This window comes from Aspergillus aculeatus, assembly GCF_001890905.1.
Source record: "Aspergillus aculeatus ATCC 16872 unplaced genomic scaffold ASPACscaffold_3, whole genome shotgun sequence".
Lineage (NCBI taxonomy): Eukaryota > Fungi > Ascomycota > Eurotiomycetes > Eurotiales > Aspergillaceae > Aspergillus > Aspergillus aculeatus.
The window spans coordinates 2,243,524-2,267,237 of record NW_017962978.1 but is presented as its reverse complement, the minus strand read 5'-3'; the positions used below and the strand labels follow the sequence as shown (position 1 = coordinate 2,267,237).

Genomic DNA, 23,714 nt, shown 5'->3' with positions numbered 1-23,714 from the left:
CCCAACCTGATAAGCACCGCGTATCTTGGTCTGGACATTGGACAGACGCAGTTTTTGTTTGTTATTGACCATAGCATATACACAAGACTGAAATTATGGTCGCAGTTAGTGATTTACAAGACCCAAACTGGCTATCCAGAAGGGCTGCATTGATTGCCTGGCTTAGGCGACCTTTAATAACGCCAAGGTGAACGCAATGAACCCAGACGCAGCCACGATCGGTGCACTGGTGTACCTGGCTGCCGACTCGGATTTCGTAGTCGCCGCGGCCGCCGCCGCCCCAGTTGTGGTGCTGCTCGACTTTCCACTATCCGCCGTTACCGTAGCTGTAGCTGCCATGGCGGTGATAGGGTGTGGGACCGTGCCCAACGTCCAGGTGAAGGTACTTCCACTAATGGGGGTGGAGATGACACCCCCCGTGTTAGACAGCGTTTCGGTCCCGTTTGCAGGTAGGTCTCCAGGTTTGTAGAATTGAGTGGTGTTACCAGCCGACGAGGCACCATAGCCCAGCGCACCCGCACAGTCATAGTTCTCAAGATAGGATCCACAAATGTCCCAGTCATGAGCAATCACGGCGTTGTACCAGGTATCTGCACCCAACAATGCCGGCTGCGTGTTGGGACATACGCCCCATATCCTAGATACTGTCAGCGATCCCGCCTTTTCACCCGGCGACGGGGTAGAGAGAAGAGGACAACTCACGTGGAGATGATAGCACTTTTCCCACAGCAAGTACAAGCTCGCGCGTAGTCGGCGATGCTCTCCGCGCTTGTTAGCTGATCGAGGTTCGTCATATTGTTCGCGCACGTTGTCATATGGTCCGCAATCAACAACTCCCGCTGGTCGACCTTGCCTATGTTGCATGAACAACCAGCGGGGGCGTCGTCGGGAGGCGGCCAAAAAGGGAGCTGAGTGATGTTCACGGAGGGACAAAGGTCGATCAAGTCTTCAATTGTTTTCTGGTACTCGCACGAGTAAACCTATCCATTCACCGACCCCTTTCAGTCAGCCTTGAATGCTTGAGATACATGAGATGTCTGCCACATACCTGGTTCCAACAAGCAGAAGCCGCGCAGTCAATTTCGCGGGATGTTTTCACACATCCACAGACATTGATACAATCAATGCCTAGATCTGGACATTGACTCTGCATGCAGGCTGCATCACCCCCGCACGCTTTATAGCATTCATCCGAGCCACCGGCACAGTTATTAGTTATGCACTGAGCGTAATATTCGGATGCATCATCGTAGCACGATTCAAGCGCCGATGGGGCCACACAATCGGACGAGTCGAAGTATCCGGCCTGCTTCGATACCACCACTTGAGATAACGTCGCTGCAATGGCAAGCCAAGCTCCCGTAGAGAAAGCCATGATGTTTTGTGTGGTAGAAAAACGGTTCAATTACCGTCACCCTGGGAAGGTGACTTAATTTAAATCCTCCCCCAACCCCAATTAGCCATATCGGGGTTTCTGCGGAGAACGATCGGGCAAATATTCAGGGTCTAAGGTCAGGGACCGGCTGAAGTGATGGACAGCCATCTCAATCGACGGTTCCTCTTGGCACAGGCTGTGGCCGGGTCTATTAAGGCAATGAGCGGAGAGATCCCGACAAAAAGGTCCCTGGCCAAGAAAGAAGCCTGACTCGCTAGAGCAACTAGCTGATCGAATACGAGGGCCTGCAGGAGAAACATGGGGCTTGGCGCAGTAAAAATTCGACCGGGACTTGCGGAGGCCGATAGAACTAAGTGGCCAGGCTGCGAATGCGGGGATGAGATTGAGCTGGCAGTATTCCGTTGGCAGATGCCTATTTGTGCGGAGATTACTTGTTTGGTTTGCCTATGAATTGCACAAGTGTGCACTGGGCGACTGAATCACTGGTCGACTGAATTTCCACCTCTGGTTTAGTTCTTGTTGGCCATCGGAACAGTAACGATTGCCTATAGTCATGTTTGCTTAGTTGAGTCATTATAGAATATAGAATAGCATATGATAGCTATACGTGTGAGGTGAGTCACAAGTCGGAGCCAAGATAAGGGGAGCATAGTGTTCGCAGGGTGGTAGTGGTGTGGGATGGAAACATACAGGCAAGAATATTGTTATGCCGTAGCCCGGACCAGATCAATGAAGACATTTCATCTGAGGATTATCCTTCAGTATCTATCATTTGACATCGCGTGCCATCTCTCGCTCCTCTGAACCACAGAGTTTCGTCTCAATCTCGTCTCAAACCCGTGGATCCATTTCATCAGTCCGTGCAATGGCATGGGAGTTAGAGCCGCAGATGACTCCCTGATCGAACAAGGATGGGCAGCCGAGCGCAAAGACTTTCGGAGGCAGCGCTGTTGAAGTCGGTTGAACAGCGCTACAGAACCAACAGCGACCGTAGCCTTGGCAGCTACAAGGCCAAATGGTTCATCTTGGCGTTAGCCAACACCCAATTCGCTCGCACAAGTTTAACACGTCGATGGTGAAGGCCGAGTGATGTGCTGAGCATCCACGAACTGTAGAGCTGCACGAATACGGGGGATTGACTTCGACAGGCATAGAGTGTCATCTCGCTTACTCTGCGCGTGATTCCTTGTAGCTGAATGCGGGGGAGGCCTGATGAACCTCAGTTCCTGTGCATCTGGTCAGCCTCGTGTTGTTGTTGAGGCTTTGAAAGTCTGGGCTGTGGCTGGAGGAGTTGTTGTTAGTTGCTTTTTGATTGCCTGTTGTGTCGGTCTGGTTTAGTGCATGCATGCCTTCTTCTGCCTTCCCCTCTCAATCGCCGCCTTCACAACTCTCTTGACAAACAACAATTAAGCAATCAGCATGGCCCACCATTGTTTCTCTGAGATCATCCAACTTCAATCTCGACGATGTTCCGTATCTATCTTGGGTTCAAACCTTCAACTCAGCCAAACCATGGCAGGGCGGTTTTGCTACTCGTATTTCTGAACACTGTTCGCTCGTTACAGAAGCCATCGCGACGAAGACTGGCTGGATGAGCCTCCTCAAAATGTGGCCACAGGGCTGAGAACAAAGTTTACTTTCGATACAGATGTGTAGCGGCTGAGCTGAACGCCAATGCTGACGAATGGACTCCGTCGCCGAGAGCACGCCCTGTCAGATGAACTAAATCAATATAAATATAAGCACCATCCTCAAGCCATGATGAATTCCTTTCAGGAGCTTTGACGAGGCATCGTGCATCTCGAAAACCATCTCTTCTGGAGACATAGTCATATATATCTCGGCATATAACCACTATCTGTTTATATACAAAATGACACGCCTCGAGCGCAGTCCCTACAAACGACTCATTGTCTGCTGCGATGGTCTGAAGTCACCATATACCTTTGATGCTATGCAATTCTTGTCGCTAATGCACACCTCTAGGAACCTGGCAAGACTCCACAGCCGACTCTGCGGACCCACCGTCCAACGTGACCCGGTTGAGTCGAACACTCAGTCAGACAGCGATCGTGGAAGAGAATGGTGTCAGGAAAGAAGTCCCGCAGATCGTCTACTATCAAAAGGGGGTTGGCACCGGCCTAGGTGACAAATACATGGGCGGTATGTCAGCCCCGTTGCGACCTTAATCATCTCGCCATAATCAATACCTACCCCTACCCAGTTGTTGGTCTCCCACTGACAAGGGTTGTTTTTCGGTCACCAGGCGTCACCGGACTAGGCGTGAGCGCCAACGTCCGCGCCGCATACGGTTTCCTGACCGACAACTACACCGAGGGCGACGAGATCTTCTTCTTCGGCTTCTCCCGCGGCGCCTACACCGCGCGCGCGATCGCGGGACTCGTTTGCCGCTGGGGACTGCTCACGCACCGCGGCATGGACAACTTCACCAACGTGTACGACGACTTCTACGAGAAGCAGGTCCCTGACTACACGCCCGAGGAACGACGCCGGCTGGGGTTCCGGGAGGAGCTGCCGCCCTTCACCGTCAAGATCATCGGCGTCTGGGACACGGTGGGGTTCCAGAAGGCCTGGCTCGGCAAGGACCTGGGCGAGCGCCTGGAACTCCGGAACACCTACCTGCTCCCGAACGTCAAATATGCCTTCCACGCCCTGGCGCTGGATGAAGAGCGCACCGCCTACTCCCCGATCCTCTGGCATGTGCCGCGCCCGAACCCCGGCCAGGAGCTTCTCCAGGTCTGGTTTTCCGGCGTCCACACCGACGTCGGGGGCGGCGGGAAGGACCCCCACCTGGCGAACATCCCCCTGGCGTGGATGATCGCTCAGTGTATGAAGGACGGCCAGCTCAGCTTCGATATCGACGAGTATCTCTTTGACGTGCCCCCGCGGGTCGCGGAGAGCGACCTCGCTCCGTGGGCGACCAGTCAAGGCAAGTCCGACACGGCGAGTCTGGTCCGCACGCTGGAGGGCGTATTCGGCGGTACCTCGCACCGGACGCCGCTCGGATATAACCCCAAGGGCGAGGAAGGCGACTTCACCGGGGAATACATCCACGAGTCGATCAATGATCGCAAGCTGCGCGGCTGGAGCTGGCCCTGTGCTACCCTGAAAGGGAAGAGGGACAATGGTACTTGGACCCTGGCGGACTCAAAGACAATTTTGGAGATTCGCGCATTGGAGAGAGAAAGGTACATGAAGGGCAGAATCAGGACGGTCCACGTTGAGGAGGTGGATTAGACTGTTCCTCGGACGGTTGAATTGTGGGTGCAGCCCGGACGGCTATTTTGAGGTTTGTCGGGGTCATATATTCCTGGGGTCTAGATTGCGTACCTTTGGAGTTTGGAGTTTGTATCGTCAGCAATGTCCTTTCTTCGTTCAAGGTATACTTATTGGGTAAATTGTGTTGGGTGTGGTGGACTGCATAGATGAATCCACAGAGGAAGTCTTCCTAAACATAGTTCGAGATTGTCCTAAGCGAGGTAGCCGTAGGCCCAGGCGCAATCTGAAGTAAATTTAGCTATGCTGTCTTCGTTAAAAAGTTCGAGACATTCGGGCTTCACTTCTATCTTGTGCTGAAGATAACTGGGAAGCTGAGGGCGTCCCTTACCTAGGGCTAGAATTCGATCTCTACGTGATCAGATTTATAAGACCATCTATGGCCAGACATACCTCATCGTTGAGGAATTGTATATCGCAAAAGTCATAATGATCAAATCGAGAATTCAGCCACGGGACAAGTGCATATTCATTCGTAGCTGCAATGCCTCGTCATGCGTCAAGCTAGGCGGATCGGGCTAGATACCAAGTAATGAAACTACCATCCTCATCATTGCTCATGCTTTTTCATTGCTAAACCAAATAAAGTAGTCATCCATCCTCATGCGTAGAACAATCATGTTGTGATACAACCCATTAGGATCCCCCTTTTTCTTTTAAGCCAATATCCTCATAAGGATTGCATTATTCATTAGAACCAGTAAACTTGGACGATCAACTTTTTACGAGAGAGGCTTTATCCCCGCAGAAGCCTGGCGCGGCGCGACAGTGGTGCAATCTTGCGGATAATCGGATCGTGCGGCGAGGTCTCCGCCACCGACATGTAGAGTGCTTCCAATCGTTGGATAAGGATGTCCATGATCTTAGGAGCGACTTCACGGATGTCAGGGTCCTAATGAGAATGTTAGCGTAGAACTTGATCTATCTTGTCATGGGAAATATACCATTGGGTTCACCGTTTGCAAAACTACCTCCAGCCAGGTCAAGCGCTCCATAGGGTTGGTCTGCAACGAGGACGTCACAGCAACACCCACAGACAGGGCCACGATGGGTGACAAGCTAGTCAGGTAAGACGGATTCATGCGAACAAAAAAGTTGTCAAACAGATCCGCTTGCTGAGTTGATTGCAGCCACTACTGCCGTTAGCATGCTGAATTGACTGAATAAAACTGGGAACTAACCTTGACTGATCCCTCCTCGAAGTGACCCTGGCTCATCAATTGCGCAATCTCCTGCAGCTCAATCTGCTCGGGAGTTCTTGTGTCAACAGAGGCGCTACGAGCGGGGGCAGTCGGCCGCTGTTGCTGCTGCTGCTGCTGCCGCTCGACCACATTCTCCTTGGTGACCAAGGCATGGCTAAGCTTGGCAACCTCATTCTGCAAGCCGGTCTGGGCCGCAGCAAGCGTGGCCACCGTGTCTGATAGTCCACGAAGAAGCGAAGTGAGCTGCTCGATCTTGGCAGCATCGCTCTGGCGTTGAACTTCGAATTGCTTCAACTGGGCCTGCATCTGCTTCTCCATACTGCCAACAACCTTGTCTGCAGTCTGCACGGCAATGTTTTCGAAGGCTGGGGTGATTGTGTTCTGCATGGCCTTCGAAATCTCGCTTTCCACACGGGGAGCGAGCTTCTGGCCCACCGCCTCCGACAGGACTTTCATCAAATCGGGCTGCTGCATGGCACGAGTAACCGCCTCTGGGAGAGCTTGGCGCACCTCACGAGGGACCACTGATCCCAGTTGCTGCGACAAAACGCTGTTAAGCTGCTTACCAACGACTGTGGCAGTGAGATCAGTCAGAGCAGGCACAACCTCTGACTTAATGCTGGTAGAGACAATGCGTGCAAGATTCTTCTCCACGTTATCTGAAAGAGTACTTGAAACAAGACGCAAAACCTGATCCTGTTTGGCAGCCGAGGCCGCATCCCAGTTGCGGCGCTCCTCGTCGAAGCGGGTGTAAAGTCCCTCCAATTCGCGACCAAGGCTTTTTGTGAACTCTGAGGATACGCCGTTCTGCAGCACCTCCAAATGTTTGTTTAGAATAGCAGCCGAGTCGTCGGAAACAGCGCCGGAAGCCACAGGAGCAGCAAGAGGCACTGCCTGAGGAGCGCTCGAGGTGACAGGGGCTTCTTCAACGGCTGGCTCATTGTCTGCGGCGCCTTGCGTGGGAGCAGGAACTTCACTAGACGGGCCGTCATTTGAGAGCACGGGCTCCTTGCCCTTTGCGGTCGGCTCACTTGTGCCTGCGACAGCACTCTTCTTCTTTTTCTTCTTCTCAGCCTTTTCGACCCCATTGATGGTGGACATAGTGTCAGCTGGCTCATCCTTTTTCTTGGCAGGTGCCTTGGTCGGTGACTGCACGCGAGAGGTACTGGGACCAGCTCCAACAGCAGCTTCAGTGTTGAGCTCAGGCATCTTCTTGATGATCTCCTTAGCCGCCGGCTTGGTGGGAGTCGGAGCCGCATCACCATTGACCGATGGCTCGTCTGCCACGTACGTGGGGAAGGTCTGCAGCTCAGCAATATCGATGAACCCTTCCTCCAAAGCATTAACAGGACGAACAATCTTATTGTCAGTAGTCCATCCCAAATCTTCCTTCTTGATGTTCAAGCATGTGACTCCGCGCGAGTGCATGACATACAGCTCAAACAAACCACTCTCATCTCCAGCCGACTTGGTGATAGGGAGCAGATCCAAGCTTCGCAGCTGACCCTTGGAAGCAAAGGAGATTTCACGGATGCCGCTCATGCAAGCGGTAGACTCAGGCTTGGGAAGGCTGCTGTCCTTCTCCCCAGAGCGCTTGATGAAGGAAGCCTGCGACATCGCTTGCAGGTTGTACCGAGGCGCAGAGAGGTGAACGAAGTAAATGGAGTTGCGAGTGGGGTGACCGACAACAATGATGCCAGATGCGGGGTGGTAGGCGACACTGCAGATGGCGTCCGACTCGTTCTCGTGAGGAAACTTGAGCTCCTGCACAGCCTTACCCAGCCCAATATCCCAGAGCTGCAGGGTGTGGTTTTGCTTCAAGCCCACCAGAACATAACGAAGCGCCATCGACTTAACGTAAGGACGCAGCTTGTCGATGAAGAGGACGGAGGTTGGCCACGACTTTTCTGCGGGAGAGCCCGTGACGAACGTATTCAAGGGCACCCGAACCTCAGCCGGGTTGGGTCCGGAGCCAAAGAACCCTGGGTTGTTAACCACCTCGCGGATATCCCAGAAACGGAGGCGACCCGTCTTATCAAGGGAGGCAATGACTGTGTCATCATCGCTGAACATAAAATCCTTGCCAGCCTTGCCGGTCGAGATCTTCAGTGCACGTTCTTTGAAGAACTTCTCCGTATTAACGACGCGCTGAGGTCCAGACACACCGTAGCTAGGATTCATAGCAGCCTGAGGAGAGACCACATAGATATTCTTACCACGGCCGATAGCGAAGAACCCAGGATGGCGAGAGCTCCGTTTGGCCCGCGTTTTCAGCTGGCCACCCGAAGTGTTCTCATCCGAAGCCGGGAAAGGAGGGAAGATGAGGCTCTCGCTCTCAAGGGCGTCGAGTTCAAACAGGTCCTTGTCTGCGCGAGAGACCAACGCCCAGTACACGGTTCCACTGACGCCAATTCCCAAAATGGCCTGCTCCTCAGTGGTACGACCAGTAGCAGTCTGCGACGTGCATACAGCAACATTGAAGACGCGGTCGCGGGTAGAACGGAAGATTTGCTTGTCACTTCCATCATCCTGACGAATAATACGCATACCGCCGTTCTTCGCCAGTGCATAGACAATGTAGTCCGAAGTGGCGGAGGTCAAGGAGCGATCCAACTGATCAAAGTCCTTCTTAAGCCGAGCGATATCCATGATACCGTCATCGCGGAGGGTTGCAAGCTTCCCTGAATGAGCTTTGACGATAATAGAGATGAACGGCTTGAGGGGGAAGTTGTGCACTGAAACAATGCGTTCTTCTTCCTTTTCAGCACTGTCTTCAGCGCTCTCCCAGCTGTCCGCCAGTGCATCACCGCTGCTATTATTAGAAGTCTCCTTCACAACAGCGGGAGTGGCGGTGCCCTCAATCGAATTCCGATCTACGCTGCCCTCAAGCTTTGCTTCGGCAGCCGTCTCCTGGAGGTGACTGGCGATGGAAGACAACACAGCCTGAGTGCTGTCCTCCTGAACAGCAGGGAGCTGGGTGACTTTCTCCTCAGTTGATTTGTTAGTGGCGTTGTCGATTTCGCGACCGATCTCATCGACAAGACGCTCGACAACAGAGTTAACGGCTTCTCTCTGCTCTTCAGCCAAAATAGGCGATTTGGGGCCTTCGGTCTGTGGGGTCTCAACAGCCTCTGAAGCTGAAGACGGTTCGACCTTAGTGGCGATGGTGATCTTCTTGCTTTTCATGATCTCAATAGCTGGACTCTCGCTCCGAGGCTTGGCTTGCGCAGTGACCTTGCGAGGAGATGCGGCAGCCAGCTGCTCAAACGGGTTGACATAGGTGAACATCGAGTCCTTGCCCGCAGCAGGTTTGTCAAGCGTGGAAGGTCCAGCCTCATCCGGGGACACCAAGGGCTCCTCCAGTTCTTCAGTGGGAGACTTGAGGCTGTTGCTCAGCTCCGCTTCAGGGACAGGAGACGTTTGGGACGCAACGATCGAGGGAGACTGAGAAACGGCCTTGACAGGCCCGTCGGAGACGTCCTGGCTAGACTTGGGACGGTTCAGAAGACGCAGCAACATCTCCTGCGTGTTCTCAGCGGTCGGACCGGCAGACGCAGAGCTCTCGCCCGTGCCAGCACCAGCTGGACCGGAGATGGAGCCCGAAGGCCTGACCGGAGCGGCGGCCGCAGCACCTTGTCCCTGGCCACCAAAGAGCGACGCAACCAAATCAGAGGCGGAAATATTTCTCGCGTGGGCCTTCGACTGCTCCTCCAGGCCAGCAGCACGAGGCTGTAGGTAAGTGGGCTGTTCAGCGCCAGGAACCGGAGCCTGCTGTTGCTGGGGGGCGGAAGGAGTGGCAGGCTGGTTGAACTTGAGCAGGTTCAGCAGATTCACCGCACGGTCGGGGTTATGAGGCAAGGACTGGTAATGTTGCTGGTGCTGGTGCTGAGGCGGTGGGGGTTGATGGAAATACATATCGCCACGGGGAGTCGGAACATTAGGACTAAGAATATCCGAGCCGTGGTGTGGAGGAGTATTCACGGAAGGAGATGGACTGTGAATATTCGACGAAACCGACGGGTGACGGTAACCATGGAGCTGCTGCTGGTGCTGGTGCTGTTGCTGCAGCTGCGGGTGAGGGTAGCCCTGGCCATCGTACTGCGGCTGCTGGTGCTGCTGCGGATGCTGCGAGCGGTAACCCTGCTGATACTGCATGGGATACGGCGGCATGGGAGCATCATGAGCAGGGGTGCCCGAGGGCGAGGGGCGGGGCCGGATGCTGGCCAAAAGGGCCTGAAGATCGTTGGGGGTGGACATTTCTGTCGCTCGCCAATCAATGAGGGCGACCTCCAAAGAAAATTCAAGCTCCGAGGTAGATCAGAAGTAGCTCTCTTTCGAGAGCCAACAAAGCAAGAGAGAGTGAGAGCGGGTGTGAAGAGAACCACCCGGACTCAGCGCAATCAATTAAAGAATGCAAGCTAAATGGAGCAGAACAAGAAGGAGAAGGAGAAGGAGGAAAAAGGTCAAAAGGCAAAGGACGGACTATTGTACATGTGACGAGAATGAAGGGGGAGAAGAGAAGAGGAGGAAGAGAGGAGGAGGGAAAGAAGAAGTGAAGGAAAGAGAAAGAGGAAAGAGAGAGGAAAAAGCTCGGAGGAAGCGAGAATTGGAGGTAAGCGGGAAGAAGATGAGCTGGTGGTAATTGTGGCGGTGGAGGAAGGGTGGCTCATGCAGAAAATGACCGTAAGATTACACAATGACGGTAATCGGTAACGAACCGCCAGACTATCTCATGGCTGTGTCCGGAATGATGATAGAAGATGATGAACACAACCGACAACCTCAGCAAACTCCAACAACCCAATCTCCCTTCTTTCCGCAACTTCCAGTCACATCACACACGGAGATCATGAATGCGCACTCGCAATGAGATGATCTTATTCAATCACCTTGAGACTCCTTCCCGTTACTCTACTTCCAACCTCTCTACGGAACTCTTCGCAAGACACTCCTGTTCGCCACTGATTTCATCCGTTCACCGTCTGATCTGAACAGCCGACAACACTCTCAATAAACCACCTCATTCACCATGTTCTGCCTTCGGAGGTAAGGCGCCCACCTCTATGTCTTCCATCTATCCATCCTCCCAACACCATTAATCACCCACACCGCTCACCTCGGCTTTTTCTCATGCATTTTACCTTCTCATCATACTGATCACCTCTTAATCTAGCTGGCTTCCCCTCTTCTTCATCCCCACCAACGCCTCCCCCCTCTTCATCATCTCCTTCGTCACCCTGACCTACATCCTCCACCGACCGTGCATCTACTGCTCCGCCCTGCTCCTCATCCTCTTCATCTCCTCCTGCCACTGGTCGGACAGGTGTTTCTTCGACCTCCGCGGCGACTGGTTCAGTCCGCGCTACACCACCCCCGCCGCCGCCGCCGTCGCGCCCACCTCATGCCCGGTCAGTCCCGCCAACGAGACCCTAGCCGACTATCTCCTGGAGACGGTGACCTCGACCGCCAAGACACTGTCCGGGGCCGTCATCGATGAGGCGCAGCGGCGGCTCGCCCTGAACCAATCGGCCGAGGTGGGTGTACCGCAGGAATGGACGGGGATTGGCATGGAGTGGGTGCGCAGTCTTCTGGGCCGGAGGGAGTGGACCTTGCCGTGCGTGGATGTCAAGGTGAGGCTCTAAGTGGTAGTCGGGGATGCGGGGTGGTTTCTGATCAGGGAAAAAACATTATATTGGGTGGTTGGTGTCGTGCCTTTTGCCCCTGTCTACATATATACCGGCCGGTGGTCACTTCGGGATCCTTAGTTCTATAACTCGTGGGGAGCGATAGAAGGAGAGCTTGCTTGGACTCATAGGCATGAGTCAGACTCAGAGAGGCGGTTTCCATCGTTTCAACCTTTAATGCGCTGTATGCTGTACGCTGCAAGTACGCTACGAGTCCTTGCGAAGGTAAGAAATAGCCTTTTGAGTATGAAGAACTATCTAGCCAGGGATTCGGCGACACGATAGTGGATACGGCGTGGGTGATTCTGATTCAATTTGTACATAGCATATATTGAAGTTTATTCCTATTTCATATTCTTAGGAGTCAATCCTGATGATATGGAAGCTCAAAGGCGCCCTGCAAGTGCCCCGACGCAGTCATTTCGTAAGATGAGAAGTTTGATGTATGCGTTTCCTTTCCAGAATGGGGTACTTTGGTCATACCTAGAGTAATCTGGAACACGAGCAAACTTTTCACAGAAGGTCTTCAGAAGTGGTGGTATGTACAGGGATCAACGAATGACCTAGATCGACACCAAGACTGGAGTCATGTGACTCGACATCTCCTGCGTACGTCCTATTGAACATCGAATCGACTAATTACAATACAAATAGGTATCTAATGCAAGGTGAAAAGAAACGGAGACAGGAAGGCAGTAAATATAGCCGACGGTGATCCTTCGGGCTCACTCGCCGCGGTAAGTCATCGTTAGAACATAACTCACACCGAGGCACATTAGCAGAACATCAAACATAAGGTGAAATAGGTATCACACAAAACATGGTAAACATACGGGCCTTCATCGCAACACGCAATTGCAGATGCGACGCGAGGACCGAGAACAAAATCCAAATGGGTATTGAGGCACTATATGTGCAAGGATCGTAGAGAAGAAACATGGAAACAAAATGTGCGTAATGGTCGCAAAGACATGAAGGAAATCATGATAGGGTTCCCTTGATTTAATGGTAGCCTCCAGGGGTTGACATCGGCATGGGCCAGTCATCCTCCGTGATGCTGCTCCAGAAGAACCACACAGTGACTACTGCCAGTAAAGTGAACAGAGTCTCGAACAGCGCACCATTGATTTTCCCGCTCGATGCTTCGCACAGATGAACGCTAATCACGTATTGGAAGATCTGGCCAATGGCGAATAGGAGTGCAGCAGCCGTCAAATAGACTGCAGCCAAGTCAGAATCATGAAGTATACAACAAGTGGGGAGGAACATACTCAACGGCCGGAATTCGCCAAGAATTCGCACCACCAGGATAACTTCGAACACATAGAACAAGACGAGACAAACAAGCGGGAAGAGCTGGTACAGCACATAAAGGGCAATGTTGCGATAGTGGTTCGAGGAGGTAGTTGCGAATTCGCCTGTCCAGTCGAAAGCCGTATCCAAGGCAATATATCCCGTGCCAATGAAGAGGACAAGACCAGAGGCGACAATCAAGCCAATCGAAGCGGGCGTGCCGTCGTCAAGGAATTGGAAGCCCACCAGAGCATTCAGCAGAAGAATCCAGCATGTCGCAGTAATAGCAGCAATATGTACCGCCGAGAAACCCTGTACGATAAATAGATAAGGCGCCGAGCGTCGCGGACAAGTTGGGCAAACTAACCTTTCGGACCGCACCGTCCAGAGGGAATCCACCCACGGAGAAGATCTCGCAGATTTCGATGATGAGAAAGCCAAACAAGAATAGTTGAATCTCCCTGCATCAATTAGTTCCCCATCTGGTCTCCGATATCCCAATTGGTTCTTATTGCGTACCTTCTTCCAACTGCGGCTCGTTTGCGGTCAGATCTGAATAGCAGAAAAAGTGTCGTCAGGATGGAGATGAATGCCAGGAGAATTGAACCTGTTGCTACGTCAGTCGAGATCAACTTTCCCTCTCGTCCCTCTCGACTATCATGCCATACCCAAATTGCTGAGATATCGGTCACCACTGAGCTCAATGCCCTTGAGTACACATCCACCGTAAGCTTTGTTTGGAGGTTGATTATTCGAGACAAATAGCTGAAGATGGCAATGGTCAGCGATATTCCGAAGTCCGAGTGAGACATGGTGAGAGGGATTACATACATTGCAGACTGGTAAGGTGGAATCGCGACAAAAGTCCTACACGTGCAAATCGGCCACGGTCAGTTCAAGCTCGAGGTGCAGCTCAATTGTGAACCCACGTTGAAATTGCCAAATTGCGTCGAACCCATGATTAAGATGGGCTGAGCAACATGCGACAGCGGTCAGGTGGTGAGGAGTAGCGAAGAATTTAAAGTGGTGTTTCGAGAGGTAATGATGATGGCAGTGATGACTGAATTAGTTGGTTTTCCCTGCCTGGACCCACGTCGGTCACGATAGCTCCGCCGCAGATCGCTGTTCAAGAGATGCGAAAGTCAAGATTAGGATTAAGAGAGCCTTGTCGATCGAAAGATCGTCCCGTTTGGAGATAATGAAAAGCAAAAAAAGAAAAAGGAAGATAAACAAAGATAAAGCCTGAAGAGAGAGTTGGCGGCAGACGAATTAAATTAGGTAGTCGCCGGATCAGACACGGGATGGCGGACACGTTGGGTTGGCAATTAGTCGTGCAGCAGCTCGGACAGAGACCGGGCTGAAGAAAAGCGACAGAAATGGAGGAGCGAAAGATGTGAAGAATCAGAAACAATTCTGGAAACGATGATTGGCAGAATGCAACGAGCGATGGGAGAGCGTCAGGCTGTCAGCGTATATGTCAAACACCGGTGCTGATTAAGACGTGGATTAAGACGTGGGGGGAGCGGAAATATGGAAGAGTGATGGATTAGTATGGAAGGACTGGGAAGTGGTGAAGGTGGTGAAGGTGGGTGAGAAGCTGGCGATGCTGACGAGGGAGCGAGAGAAAGAGAATCGTTGTCCGTATGTAGAGGAGAAATGCGGCGGCGGCTAAGATGAAGGATGATGGCTATGATGGTGATGAGGGGATAGACAGGGAGAGAGAGACAGCGAGGGAGAGAAGGAGGGAGAGAGAGGGAGAGAGAGAGAGGGAGAAAGGTGAGAACGAAGGCAAGGCCGCAAGAGGTGTAACTAGTGATAGTGAGGTAGGTAGGTAGGTAGGTCGGTAGGTTAGGTACAGACAGCACCTCCGTACTCTTTGTCGTGATCAATCAAGCAACCAGTCAATCAATTGTCCATGTCCATGATCCAGGGAAAAACAAACGAGACATGGAAGACGAGAGACTAAACTAGACTAAACTATGAGTAGGCTAGACTGGATAGTCGAGAGATGATTAGAGAGATTAGAGCGAGGAACGGGATTCTGGGTTTAGCCCGGGGCTAAAAGCGTGATGGAGCGACTCACAATACGGCATCCAGCAAATAACAACGAATGGTCAGCCCTGAGTGGAAAAGACAGCCCAGAATCCGGCCGGAAGAACCACCGTTGGGGGGTGTGGAGGGGCCAGAGAACAAGGACTAAATGAGAATTGACCAACAAGAGGAGAGGAGAAAACCCTGCAGCAAATCCAGGAACCAAAACCTCACTTAAACATGAATTGCTACTGTTGTTACTGCGGTCCTTCCAGCTCCCCCAGAAAATAGCCTCCTGCGGATGAGGACTCAAGAGTTTTGCTAACGTATGAATGATCAAGAGAATTGATTTCAGACGTTCGCCCCTTTCCCTCTCTTTCTCTTCCTTCTTTGTGGTTTGGTTCCATCAAAAATAATCGGGTGGCTCACTTGGTTGATATCAAAAGAGGAAAAAAAAACAAAGAGAGGGTCGCCCTGGGCTGACCATGGATGACGAGGGCAATACCCACGGCTCCCCAATCCCACACTTCTATTTTAGTCCCAGCTTTCCCCTCATGAAGAATGATGACGCTGGCCAGATTCCTGGCAATAGCCCGATTAGCGTTGACAGGCAGCATTCTTTTGCCATTTTCTTCTTAGTACGGGCGGAGGACGGAGTGGAAGTGCTGGCGAATGTTGATGGTATGGCATGGCATGGCACAGCATGGCACGTCGGGATGATTTCACCGCCATCCCGCCCCAGCCACAATCTGATGAGTACTCCGTAGTACTACGGAGTATCCCATCATCATTATCAACCTAGGCTAACCGATGATGTTTACGGTCATGACGATCGACAGAGCTGCCCGAGCTCCCTTCCTTGTCTCAATGTCTCAGATGAATCGACCCCAATCATGCATCTCTCATTGATTACATACATTTGTTCATGCATCCTCGCCGACGGACAATCCACACTTCCACAGGGACGGCACGAACTCGTGGTTGTTCGGGGCTGTCTCCCATAGGCCGATCGTCAGTTGGCTCGGTTTCCCCAGGCTCCTGCGCTCCCTTGCGTAGACACCACTAGATGTTTTCAGGACCTTACTTGATAATCAAAGCTGTAAAGTAAGAGCAAATTACCTGTCAGAAGTACAGACAGATGGTTTTCTACGTCTCAAGGAGATTGAAAGTAGGTTGAGCAGTACACTGCATGACAACTCACCCCAGCGGTGCTAGATGTTTATACTACGGCAAGAGGCGTGGTGCTGGAGCTTTTATATAATTGACGCCAACGCAACGGTTCGTTTTGAAGAACTGCGCCCACTAGCAAACATCCTCAATTTCCAGCTCCTTCCCATCATGCTCCCCCAAATCCAGCTTGAGAGTCCGTCCAAACAACTCGAGCAACATCTCAAAGCACACCTTGGTAATAGCAGGGTCATAACGTCCCTTGCTGAGCTCATCCCGGATAAAAGCATCTGTTCACGTTAGCGTTGGCAACACCTTTCGCCACCGAACCTAGAAACCATGATAGGGGGGATGAAGGTAAAACGTACGCTGCGCCCAGGCCACCTCATAAAAGCTAAACAAGACCCCCTTCTCGTGAAGTGTCTTGCGGATCAGATCCCTTCCCTCCGGAGGGACATGATTGTCGTTTTTACCGAAAATCTGCATCAACGTCAGTGACTATGCTTGTACTCACTTCCTCCCCCTTTCTCCTCAAAGTCTCGAAGGAAGACAGGAACTCACCATAGTCAACTCTCCCTTGATATCTCCGGCGCGGGCCAAACTGTCATCATTCTTGCCCTTCCCAAGTGTGTGGCTATGGATGTCGGTTGCAAAATAGCACACTGCCGCCTTCACCCGGCTATCCAGCGCACACCGATACGCCAGATGGCCACCCAGGCACATACCCGTTGCGCCCACGCGTCCATTGCAGGTGGGCAGTGACAGGAGGTAGTCCACACAGAGAGAGGCGTCTTCGTCGTAGGCAGCGATTTTCTGTGGTCATCGGGAGTTAGCATGCGCACAATTTCCTCCAATACTATCCCAAGACTGCTGTTACCTTGCTGATCTTCCATTCATTTCCCTTGTCGGTGTCCTCGGCATTATACTCAAGGGCTTCCGGACCGGTGAATTCGTGGTAGCTAGAGGGGGCGGTGCAAATATAGCCCTGACCGGCGATTTGACGGGCGAAGCGCGCCACGGGGCCGGTAACTGATTTTAAGAACCCATGTCAACGGATTGGGCTCAGATACAGTGGTGCAAGAGATCAGCTCAACGGTGGGTGATTTTGCTCCGGGCTGCAATGGGTTCGATAAGGCGGGGGGATTATACCTTGATAGATCTCACTGAATACTACCACGCCCGGGAACCGTGCTTTGGGATATCCTGGAATGGTGGGATGATAGACGTAAATACCTGACAGGGTACATGTTAGCATTCGCGCCCTCAGTGTTCAGGTTCGATATTATGGAAAAGCTCCTTCTAATCGGTAGGAGCCGAATATCAACGTTGGTTGCGCGAGTTCTATAACATACGCATGGTCCCACTGCCGTCCGCTGTGGTAGGCACATCGTGGTAGGATTCTTGGATCAACATGATGAAAGAGTCGTTGCAGATACTCGAAATGGGATGTCAATTGCCTTCTGATTGAGTTCAATCTTCGTCCGAGCAAGACTCCAGCAGCTGGATAAATAGCTAGCTCGGCGGGGTTGCAGCTCCGGACTGATTGCCGACCGATAAGCCTAGAGGGGGAGGGGGGGGGGTAGTCATGTGATCCGCGTACTATCAGTCCAATTTCAAGATTAGTGCTACAGTGCATATGTGCACCGGTCGGTCATGTTAAGGTGGCTTGAATTGCACTTGAATGTACATTGGTATCTTAAAAGACACAGACGATAGCTCGAAGGCCGTAAGCCATATATATGATCTTGAAATGGCAAAGGCGGAAACAACCAAGAACAAACATTTTAATAATGTACAGGAATTATATAATTTTCATGGAAGTAGAAATAACACAAGCCAGAAAGATAGAGCCTACACCGGCAAGCCCATCAGGAATCTGATTCGCCACACTGGGTAGCAGTCAGTGACAAAGTGGAGTTTCCAGGGTTAGGCCGGGAATGATGATTACAAGAGTGTATTATTAGAGCTCACAAAAAGAGCCAAGGTCGAAGAGTTGACAAGATCATTTTTGTCGGCGCAGGTCGGCCTTACAAAGAGATGGTCATTGTACCGCTGGAGATTTCCAGCACATGAAGTCATTTAGAAGACGTACTAATTCGTCTGATAAGTTGATGTTCCATGTAAGAGAGAGAAATTTGAAAAGGCGAACTTACAGGAATGAACAGGTAGGGAACCTGTCTCTCATACTCTCTCCACGCCTCGCCATACTTGTTCCGACAGCGTTGAATATCACGCAGTGCGCGGTGGCTGATCATACATGCAAAGAAGACGGGGTAGAACCATGGGAACGGGCTGTTGAAGCCGGTGATCAAGCCCCAGTTCAATGCGAAATACAGGTCGCAGGTGTAGTGAATCTTGCGCGCCTTCCCGTCTGTGAGAGGTCAGCATGAATTATAACTAATGTCGGGGTTCCGCTGCGAAACTTACACCACCCATCAACAAGGATCTTCGAACCGTCCTCAGCTGTGATGGTCTTGGGATTCTTCAGTGTTTGCCAAGGGAGTTGAGGGAAAGTCTTGCGAAACACCAAAGTACCACGCTCCTGCTGGCGGTAGCGGTTCTTCTGGCTGTTGGTCGTATCCCAAACCCAGTACACAAAGAGGTACGCGACGTAGAGGAAAATCAGGAAAGACCGGTTCCAGCGATAGGTAGCGGGATCGTGGTTGGCAAGGTAGATAGTACAGTGGCAATAGCTCAGAGGCACTCCGGCAAGGTTCCAGAAGATTAGCATGAAACCCCATTTCTCATAGTACATATCCCTGATTCCTCATTAGCCTGATATGCCGACAGCGTCCCGAACCGAAAACTCACCATGTAGAAACGATACACTCCTCGCCCTTTGAGCAGGCGTTGGCGTAAAGGAAATGAGCCATGAGAAGAAAGCCAACCTCCCCAGATACATATCCGTAGGTTTCATATTGTCTGGCAGCTGCACCCATAGTGACGAACAGAAGGATATACCATGGCAGGCGGACCTCGAAGAACATCTTGAAGTCTAGAATACCAAACATTCTAGGGTTAAGCTCGGCACCCATGAAGAAATCATAAATGGGATACCCAGTCATACGGTGCTCTGCGCCTCGAGCCAACGCTGAAAAGTACGCGACGAATGAAACAATGAAACCAGAGAGAATGGCCACGTTCATGAGAGGTCCGAATTCATCGATGATCGTGTAAAGCTTGAAAATGCCGGTCAAGTGGAGCAATAAGGCCAAGGCGATTGTCGTGTAAAAGGACCAGACAGCGGAACAGTAATAAGGGAGCTGCTTTCCTCCGAGGTGCGGCAGAGGACGACCCATGACGGTGATACCAGGGAGAAGCACATAGCAAGCCCCCTCAAAGATGAAAAATACCCAATATATCGTCCATGCTTTCAGAGACGGGAAAGCACCCGCATAGAGCAAGTTACCAAGATGCGCAAAGAACTCAGGGATGCTCTGGCCCGGCTCAGGAAGCGGCGGTTTGCCATCGTAATAGGTGGCACCGAGCCACATGTATTCCATCAGCATCGGAAATCCGATCATCATGCACAATACACCCAAAGACCCTCCAAACTCGAAATGTCCGCTGTGATCGACCTTGGGGTCCTTGCCCTCCTCCCAGCCATCAATGATGCGTGGCTTCTTGCCGTTCGAAATGGCGGGGTGTCCATTGGTCGCGGGTGTGTTTGTCTCTTCCTCCGAGGTCTCTTCGATCTTAACCTTGGGTGACGAGCGCTTTCGAGACGATGACTTGGCTTGTCCTGAAGCATCTGCTGCTGAATCGGAAGTGTCGTCGGATGGCGCAACGCTGCTGCGGGTCACTCGGCGACCGGGGGTCTCGATGAAGCCAGGACGCTCCATTTTCCTAGCCATTGATCCAGTTGTGAGCTCAAAGTGGCCGCGAAGCTATTATGCGCGCAGGTGAAGTCGAAGCGAAGGGAAAGAGAGGGAGGGTTTGAGGTAATCAGACTGCGTAGGCAGTCGAATTCCTTGTTGGGAGATTTTCACCCTTGCGCAAAACAAATCACTTACTTGGGGGTTTTCCCCGTTTGGGAACGAGTCACGGTCATTGTGCGCGGACCATGCAGTCAATTGAGTTTAATAACACTTTTCGAGTGTAGGTATAAGGGAACGATTGAGATGAAGCACCCCACAGAGCTGATATTGTACAAAGAGAGGGTGGGTAGGGGAGAGAGGAAGGGAAAAGAGAGAATGATGGGGCGATCGAGGAAGAACAACAAGTGCCCAGTGCCCACCAGGGTCGGGGAAACACTAAGACTGAGTGGGTTCTTTACCCGCGCGGTGGCACTTCTACAGTACAGTACTGTATGTACATACTACTCCCGTACATAGGAACTATAAGTTACACCATGAGTACTACAACTAGTTAGTCAGTGCCTGTAGATTATAGCTTCAGCAACATTTTCCTTTTCATGGGTTGACTGTACTGTACTCTAGTTGAAAAGTCACATAACACTTGCTTCCTACAGATAATGGCCTTTCAAGCTTCTGATTAGTCTACACTCGTCCAATACTTAGTGGGATCTGCAGGGGAAAGGATCTGAACACCTGGCTAAAGACGCACACTAACCGACTCATACTCAATGATTGGCCTGGCTGGGTCAACAAACTGCATCCCCCACGGACTCTAAGTATTCATGACTATGGCAACTTCGAAGTACTGTACACTCCTTTCCTTCGTGTTCATATTGAACAGTACAACATATCTGCTATAAACAAGATACAGGAGTGTATATTTATCATTGATCATACATAAGTTTAAACATTTGGCGTCTACATGCGAATTTGCCTTGTAACTCCCAATAAATGTCCACATGTCCCCTTGCTCCCTGAAACGAAATACCAGCTATGAGGTCCTGAGCAGTCAAGCGCCTCTTTGGATGTTAGTCGACATGAGTGTGATTTTCTTATTTTTCTTTTTCTTCCCACCCGAAGAGGAGGCGGGCGTACTGGCCCCCTCAGCAGCTGATTGAGCAAGAGCCTCTCGCTCTTGCTGGGCCCAGAGCTCTTCTTCCCAGCCTCGAAGCCAACCATCAGAAGTGGCTGCCTGAGAGCTGGACGGGTGGGAAAGAGGTGCCACCGCTGCCGTGCCCCAGACTGTTCGACTGCTGGGCGGACTTGCTGATGAAGACTCCAAGCCCCCCTCCTCCGGAGGAGACATCTCAAGGCCTGAAGCGCCGCTTGCTAAAGGCTGGAAATCACGGTCAGAAAACGGAGGGTCACTGCTGCTACCAATACTAAGTCTTTTTCGGTACGCAGAAGCCCAGCCCTTCTCGTTTTCTTCCCGCTCAGCACGGATGCGATCCTTTTCCTCTCGGGCCTCTTTATCTCGATTCCGCTTTCTCCGCCTGTCGGTTTCAGACTTGAACTCCTGTAAAACCTCGGGCTGAACGACATCGCGCCAATCGCATTCGAGGAAGTTCACTTCGCATCCATAGGGGAGATGACCGAGATATTTGACTCTTTTTCGAAGTTCGTCGTCGACAATATGCCCAGTAGAGATTCGTTCAACCCGTGGTAGAATAGTGGCAGGGAATGAAGGATAATCACCAAAGGCGGCCTTGAGAATCCGAATGTCCAGCGGGGAAAGATAGAAATGAGGTAGAGCTTGATAGAAGTAAAACGGGTGTTCAGGGCCACGGCCAGTCCCAAGATCTCTCTTTTTGTTCTTGGAGCCGGTCGGGTTCAAGTCGAGCTGATCGAGCGCCTCAGTCGCACGCTCCGCATTGTTGGCGGTCACTCTGTTCTCTAGGGTCCCGTCGAGACCTTCGCCTTCAGGTGAGAAACTTTCTGCGGATGAGCCTTTGCCTGATTGTGCAGCATCTTGTAATGTAGAATTCACGGCGGCTTCAGCTTCCGATGGTAGGTTGACGAATTGTCGCTCTACATTCTCTGGAGGGTTCCCGATGCCATCTAATCTGGACTTCGCCTCATTGATGGCGGCAACTGCCTTCTTGCTCCATGTAGAATCGTCCCCAAACAGGAGTTCGTCTTCTACCTCTTGCGCTCGCAATCCGGAAATCTCTGCATCGTATTGGTCCTTCATGTAGTCCTCGCCTCCCTTCATGATCCGCGCATAGTCGGCGACTTCAGCAACATTGTACCATGGAATATCCGCACCGGGAGCGATGTCTTCGGCCCCGTCTCTAGGCAGCGCTAGGGTGCTGCCAGGAACTCTTTTGACCAACCTTAAAACGACGTCGCCGCCTTCGACAGGAAGATCACCTTCTTGACCACGAAACCACCGCACAGGGCGTGCTTCGGAGATGTAGATCGAATCCCAGCAGATCGGACATTTTTTCCAACGTGGCTTCTTTTCAGGCACCGGATGTTCTTCATCAGTTGAATGCATGTAGCGAATGAGGCAGGGGAGGCAGAAGATGTGACCACATCGAGCCATTCGCGGGGCAACCGGAGTGGAGAGACAGATAGGACAACTGGCGGACTGAGTTTGTTCCGACACCAGGACTTGAATAACTGAATCCCAGTCCAAGTGAACGTCGGCGTTAGCCGCCTGGGTGTGATAGTTCTGGATTGGATTCACAATGAAACGGTAGTTTGCATGGACATAGCGGGCCTTATCCACCGCGTGATAACCGGAGCCCGGGCCCCAGGAGGTATAACGGCGGGCATTGCGGGGCGGAGGCTGATACTGAGGGCGTGGGGGAAGAGAGAAATTCATGAGATGCGTGATGGACGTTTGCCCCTTGCGGCTGGTTGAAGACTTCATAATGGCCTGCGTTGGTCGCGCCGGTTAGTTCATCCAGACACCGCTAATATCGCCATGGAGGACATACCGATTCACTGTAATCGTCATCATCTAACACTTTCGGGCGCCGTTGTCGCTGAGTCCTCCTCGCCTGATTGTTTCTCTGGGAGCTAGGGATTCTCGACGTTAAGCCGGCTCCAAAACTGCCAGAACCCCCAGCGCGTCGTTGCGCGCTATTCTCAGATGAATGGTATGTCGCGGGGGCTGGCTGGCTCGGGACATTCACCGCTTTGGATGTGGGAATCTGGCCAGGGTTGGACGACATTATTATGTGCAATCAAGGAGGAGGATGGCGTGAAGTGAGGTTGACTACCTTCCAATAAAGGGGAAAATAGTGAATAACGGCAGCGCATAAATGATGAGAGCTTGTGGGTATACTGAGTAGGATTGGGGATGCAGAATATACAGCCACTCTAAAGCTGATTGGAAGGGGAAAGGTGAGGTTTGGAGAAGGACTGAAGATAAGAAGATGGCGATCAAGAGAACAATCACGAAGACCCCGAAGGGTAGCGCAAAGGAGAGGGAGAAGCACCAGGAACCTGAGGCTTCCCCTGTCGCATCAGAACAAATAGAAAAGACGCGCAAGAAGAGAAGCGAGGGGAAGAAGAAGAAGAAGAGTAGGAGAGGGAGGGAGGAGGAGGGGACTCGGGAGGAGGGAGGGAGGGGCGAGTATGTCATGTCTTGGCGGCCTGCTGGAGCCTCAGGCACGTGCCGACCGCCAAAAAAACATCATCTCATTCTCAGCTCCTCCCCAGCCAAACCCGCCTATTGCCCCCTCCGCTGCTGCTACTCTCACCCCGGGTGTTTTCCATTGTTCATCTACCTACACCCTTCCCCTCGCATCCCAAGATTTTTTATTCTTAGAGCTACTTA

The 23,714-nt window shown here is 51.9% G+C and overlaps 8 protein-coding genes across 8 annotated transcripts; 2 read left to right on the top strand and 6 right to left on the bottom strand.

Moving 5' to 3' along the window:
• Positions 1-162: 162 nt before the first annotated feature.
• On the bottom strand, positions 163-1,375 carry ASPACDRAFT_40593 (uncharacterized protein; the record flags this gene model as incomplete). Its single annotated transcript, XM_020200782.1, has 3 exons — positions 163-637; positions 703-980; positions 1,049-1,375. 3 exons carry the CDS (start codon positions 1,373-1,375, stop codon positions 163-165), a joined length of 1,080 nt encoding a protein of 359 aa, XP_020059609.1.
• A 1,668-nt stretch (positions 1,376-3,043) lies between these two features.
• On the top strand, positions 3,044-4,866 carry ASPACDRAFT_76327 (T6SS phospholipase effector Tle1-like catalytic domain-containing protein). The gene is made up of 3 exons (XM_020204688.1): positions 3,044-3,321; positions 3,383-3,559; positions 3,663-4,866. Exons 1-3 carry the CDS (start codon positions 3,270-3,272, stop codon positions 4,652-4,654), a joined length of 1,221 nt encoding a protein of 406 aa, XP_020059608.1. The 5' UTR covers positions 3,044-3,269; the 3' UTR covers positions 4,655-4,866.
• Positions 4,867-5,072: 206 nt separating this feature from the next.
• ASPACDRAFT_114202 (uncharacterized protein) lies at positions 5,073-10,626 on the bottom strand. Its single transcript, XM_020195781.1, has 3 exons — positions 5,875-10,626; positions 5,638-5,826; positions 5,073-5,585 (listed from the first exon to the last, which is right to left on the bottom strand). Exons 1-3 carry the CDS (start codon positions 10,150-10,152, stop codon positions 5,430-5,432), a joined length of 4,623 nt encoding a protein of 1,540 aa, XP_020059607.1. The 5' UTR covers positions 10,153-10,626; the 3' UTR covers positions 5,073-5,429.
• Positions 10,627-10,686: 60 nt separating this feature from the next.
• ASPACDRAFT_114200 (uncharacterized protein) lies at positions 10,687-11,993 on the top strand. The gene is made up of 2 exons (XM_020195780.1): positions 10,687-10,941; positions 11,069-11,993. Exons 1-2 carry the CDS (start codon positions 10,925-10,927, stop codon positions 11,535-11,537), a joined length of 486 nt encoding a protein of 161 aa, XP_020059606.1. The 5' UTR covers positions 10,687-10,924; the 3' UTR covers positions 11,538-11,993.
• A 588-nt stretch (positions 11,994-12,581) lies between these two features.
• On the bottom strand, positions 12,582-13,831 carry ASPACDRAFT_23431 (chitin synthase export chaperone; the record flags this gene model as incomplete). The annotated part of the gene is made up of 7 exons (XM_020199200.1): positions 12,582-12,799; positions 12,851-13,184; positions 13,240-13,333; positions 13,392-13,479; positions 13,541-13,637; positions 13,704-13,739; positions 13,802-13,831. The coding sequence occupies 7 exons, from the start codon at positions 13,829-13,831 to the stop codon at positions 12,582-12,584; spliced, it is 897 nt and encodes a 298-aa protein (XP_020059605.1).
• A 2,197-nt stretch (positions 13,832-16,028) lies between these two features.
• Positions 16,029-17,624, bottom strand: ASPACDRAFT_114195 (dienelactone hydrolase family protein). The gene is made up of 6 exons (XM_020195779.1): positions 17,423-17,624; positions 17,220-17,303; positions 16,948-17,099; positions 16,632-16,883; positions 16,439-16,550; positions 16,029-16,360 (listed from the first exon to the last, which is right to left on the bottom strand). The coding sequence occupies exons 1-6, from the start codon at positions 17,481-17,483 to the stop codon at positions 16,206-16,208; spliced, it is 816 nt and encodes a 271-aa protein (XP_020059604.1). The 5' UTR covers positions 17,484-17,624; the 3' UTR covers positions 16,029-16,205.
• A 109-nt stretch (positions 17,625-17,733) lies between these two features.
• On the bottom strand, positions 17,734-20,189 carry erg4 (c-24(28) sterol reductase). Its single transcript, XM_020204687.1, has 5 exons — positions 20,084-20,189; positions 18,882-19,916; positions 18,498-18,829; positions 18,224-18,441; positions 17,734-18,161 (listed from the first exon to the last, which is right to left on the bottom strand). Exons 1-5 carry the CDS (start codon positions 20,119-20,121, stop codon positions 18,150-18,152), a joined length of 1,635 nt encoding a protein of 544 aa, XP_020059603.1. The 5' UTR covers positions 20,122-20,189; the 3' UTR covers positions 17,734-18,149.
• A 472-nt stretch (positions 20,190-20,661) lies between these two features.
• Positions 20,662-23,482, bottom strand: ASPACDRAFT_114186 (RING-type E3 ubiquitin transferase MAG2). Its single transcript, XM_020195778.1, has 2 exons — positions 22,870-23,482; positions 20,662-22,808 (listed from the first exon to the last, which is right to left on the bottom strand). The coding sequence occupies exons 1-2, from the start codon at positions 23,104-23,106 to the stop codon at positions 20,937-20,939; spliced, it is 2,109 nt and encodes a 702-aa protein (XP_020059602.1). The 5' UTR covers positions 23,107-23,482; the 3' UTR covers positions 20,662-20,936.
• Positions 23,483-23,714: the final 232 nt, after the last annotated feature.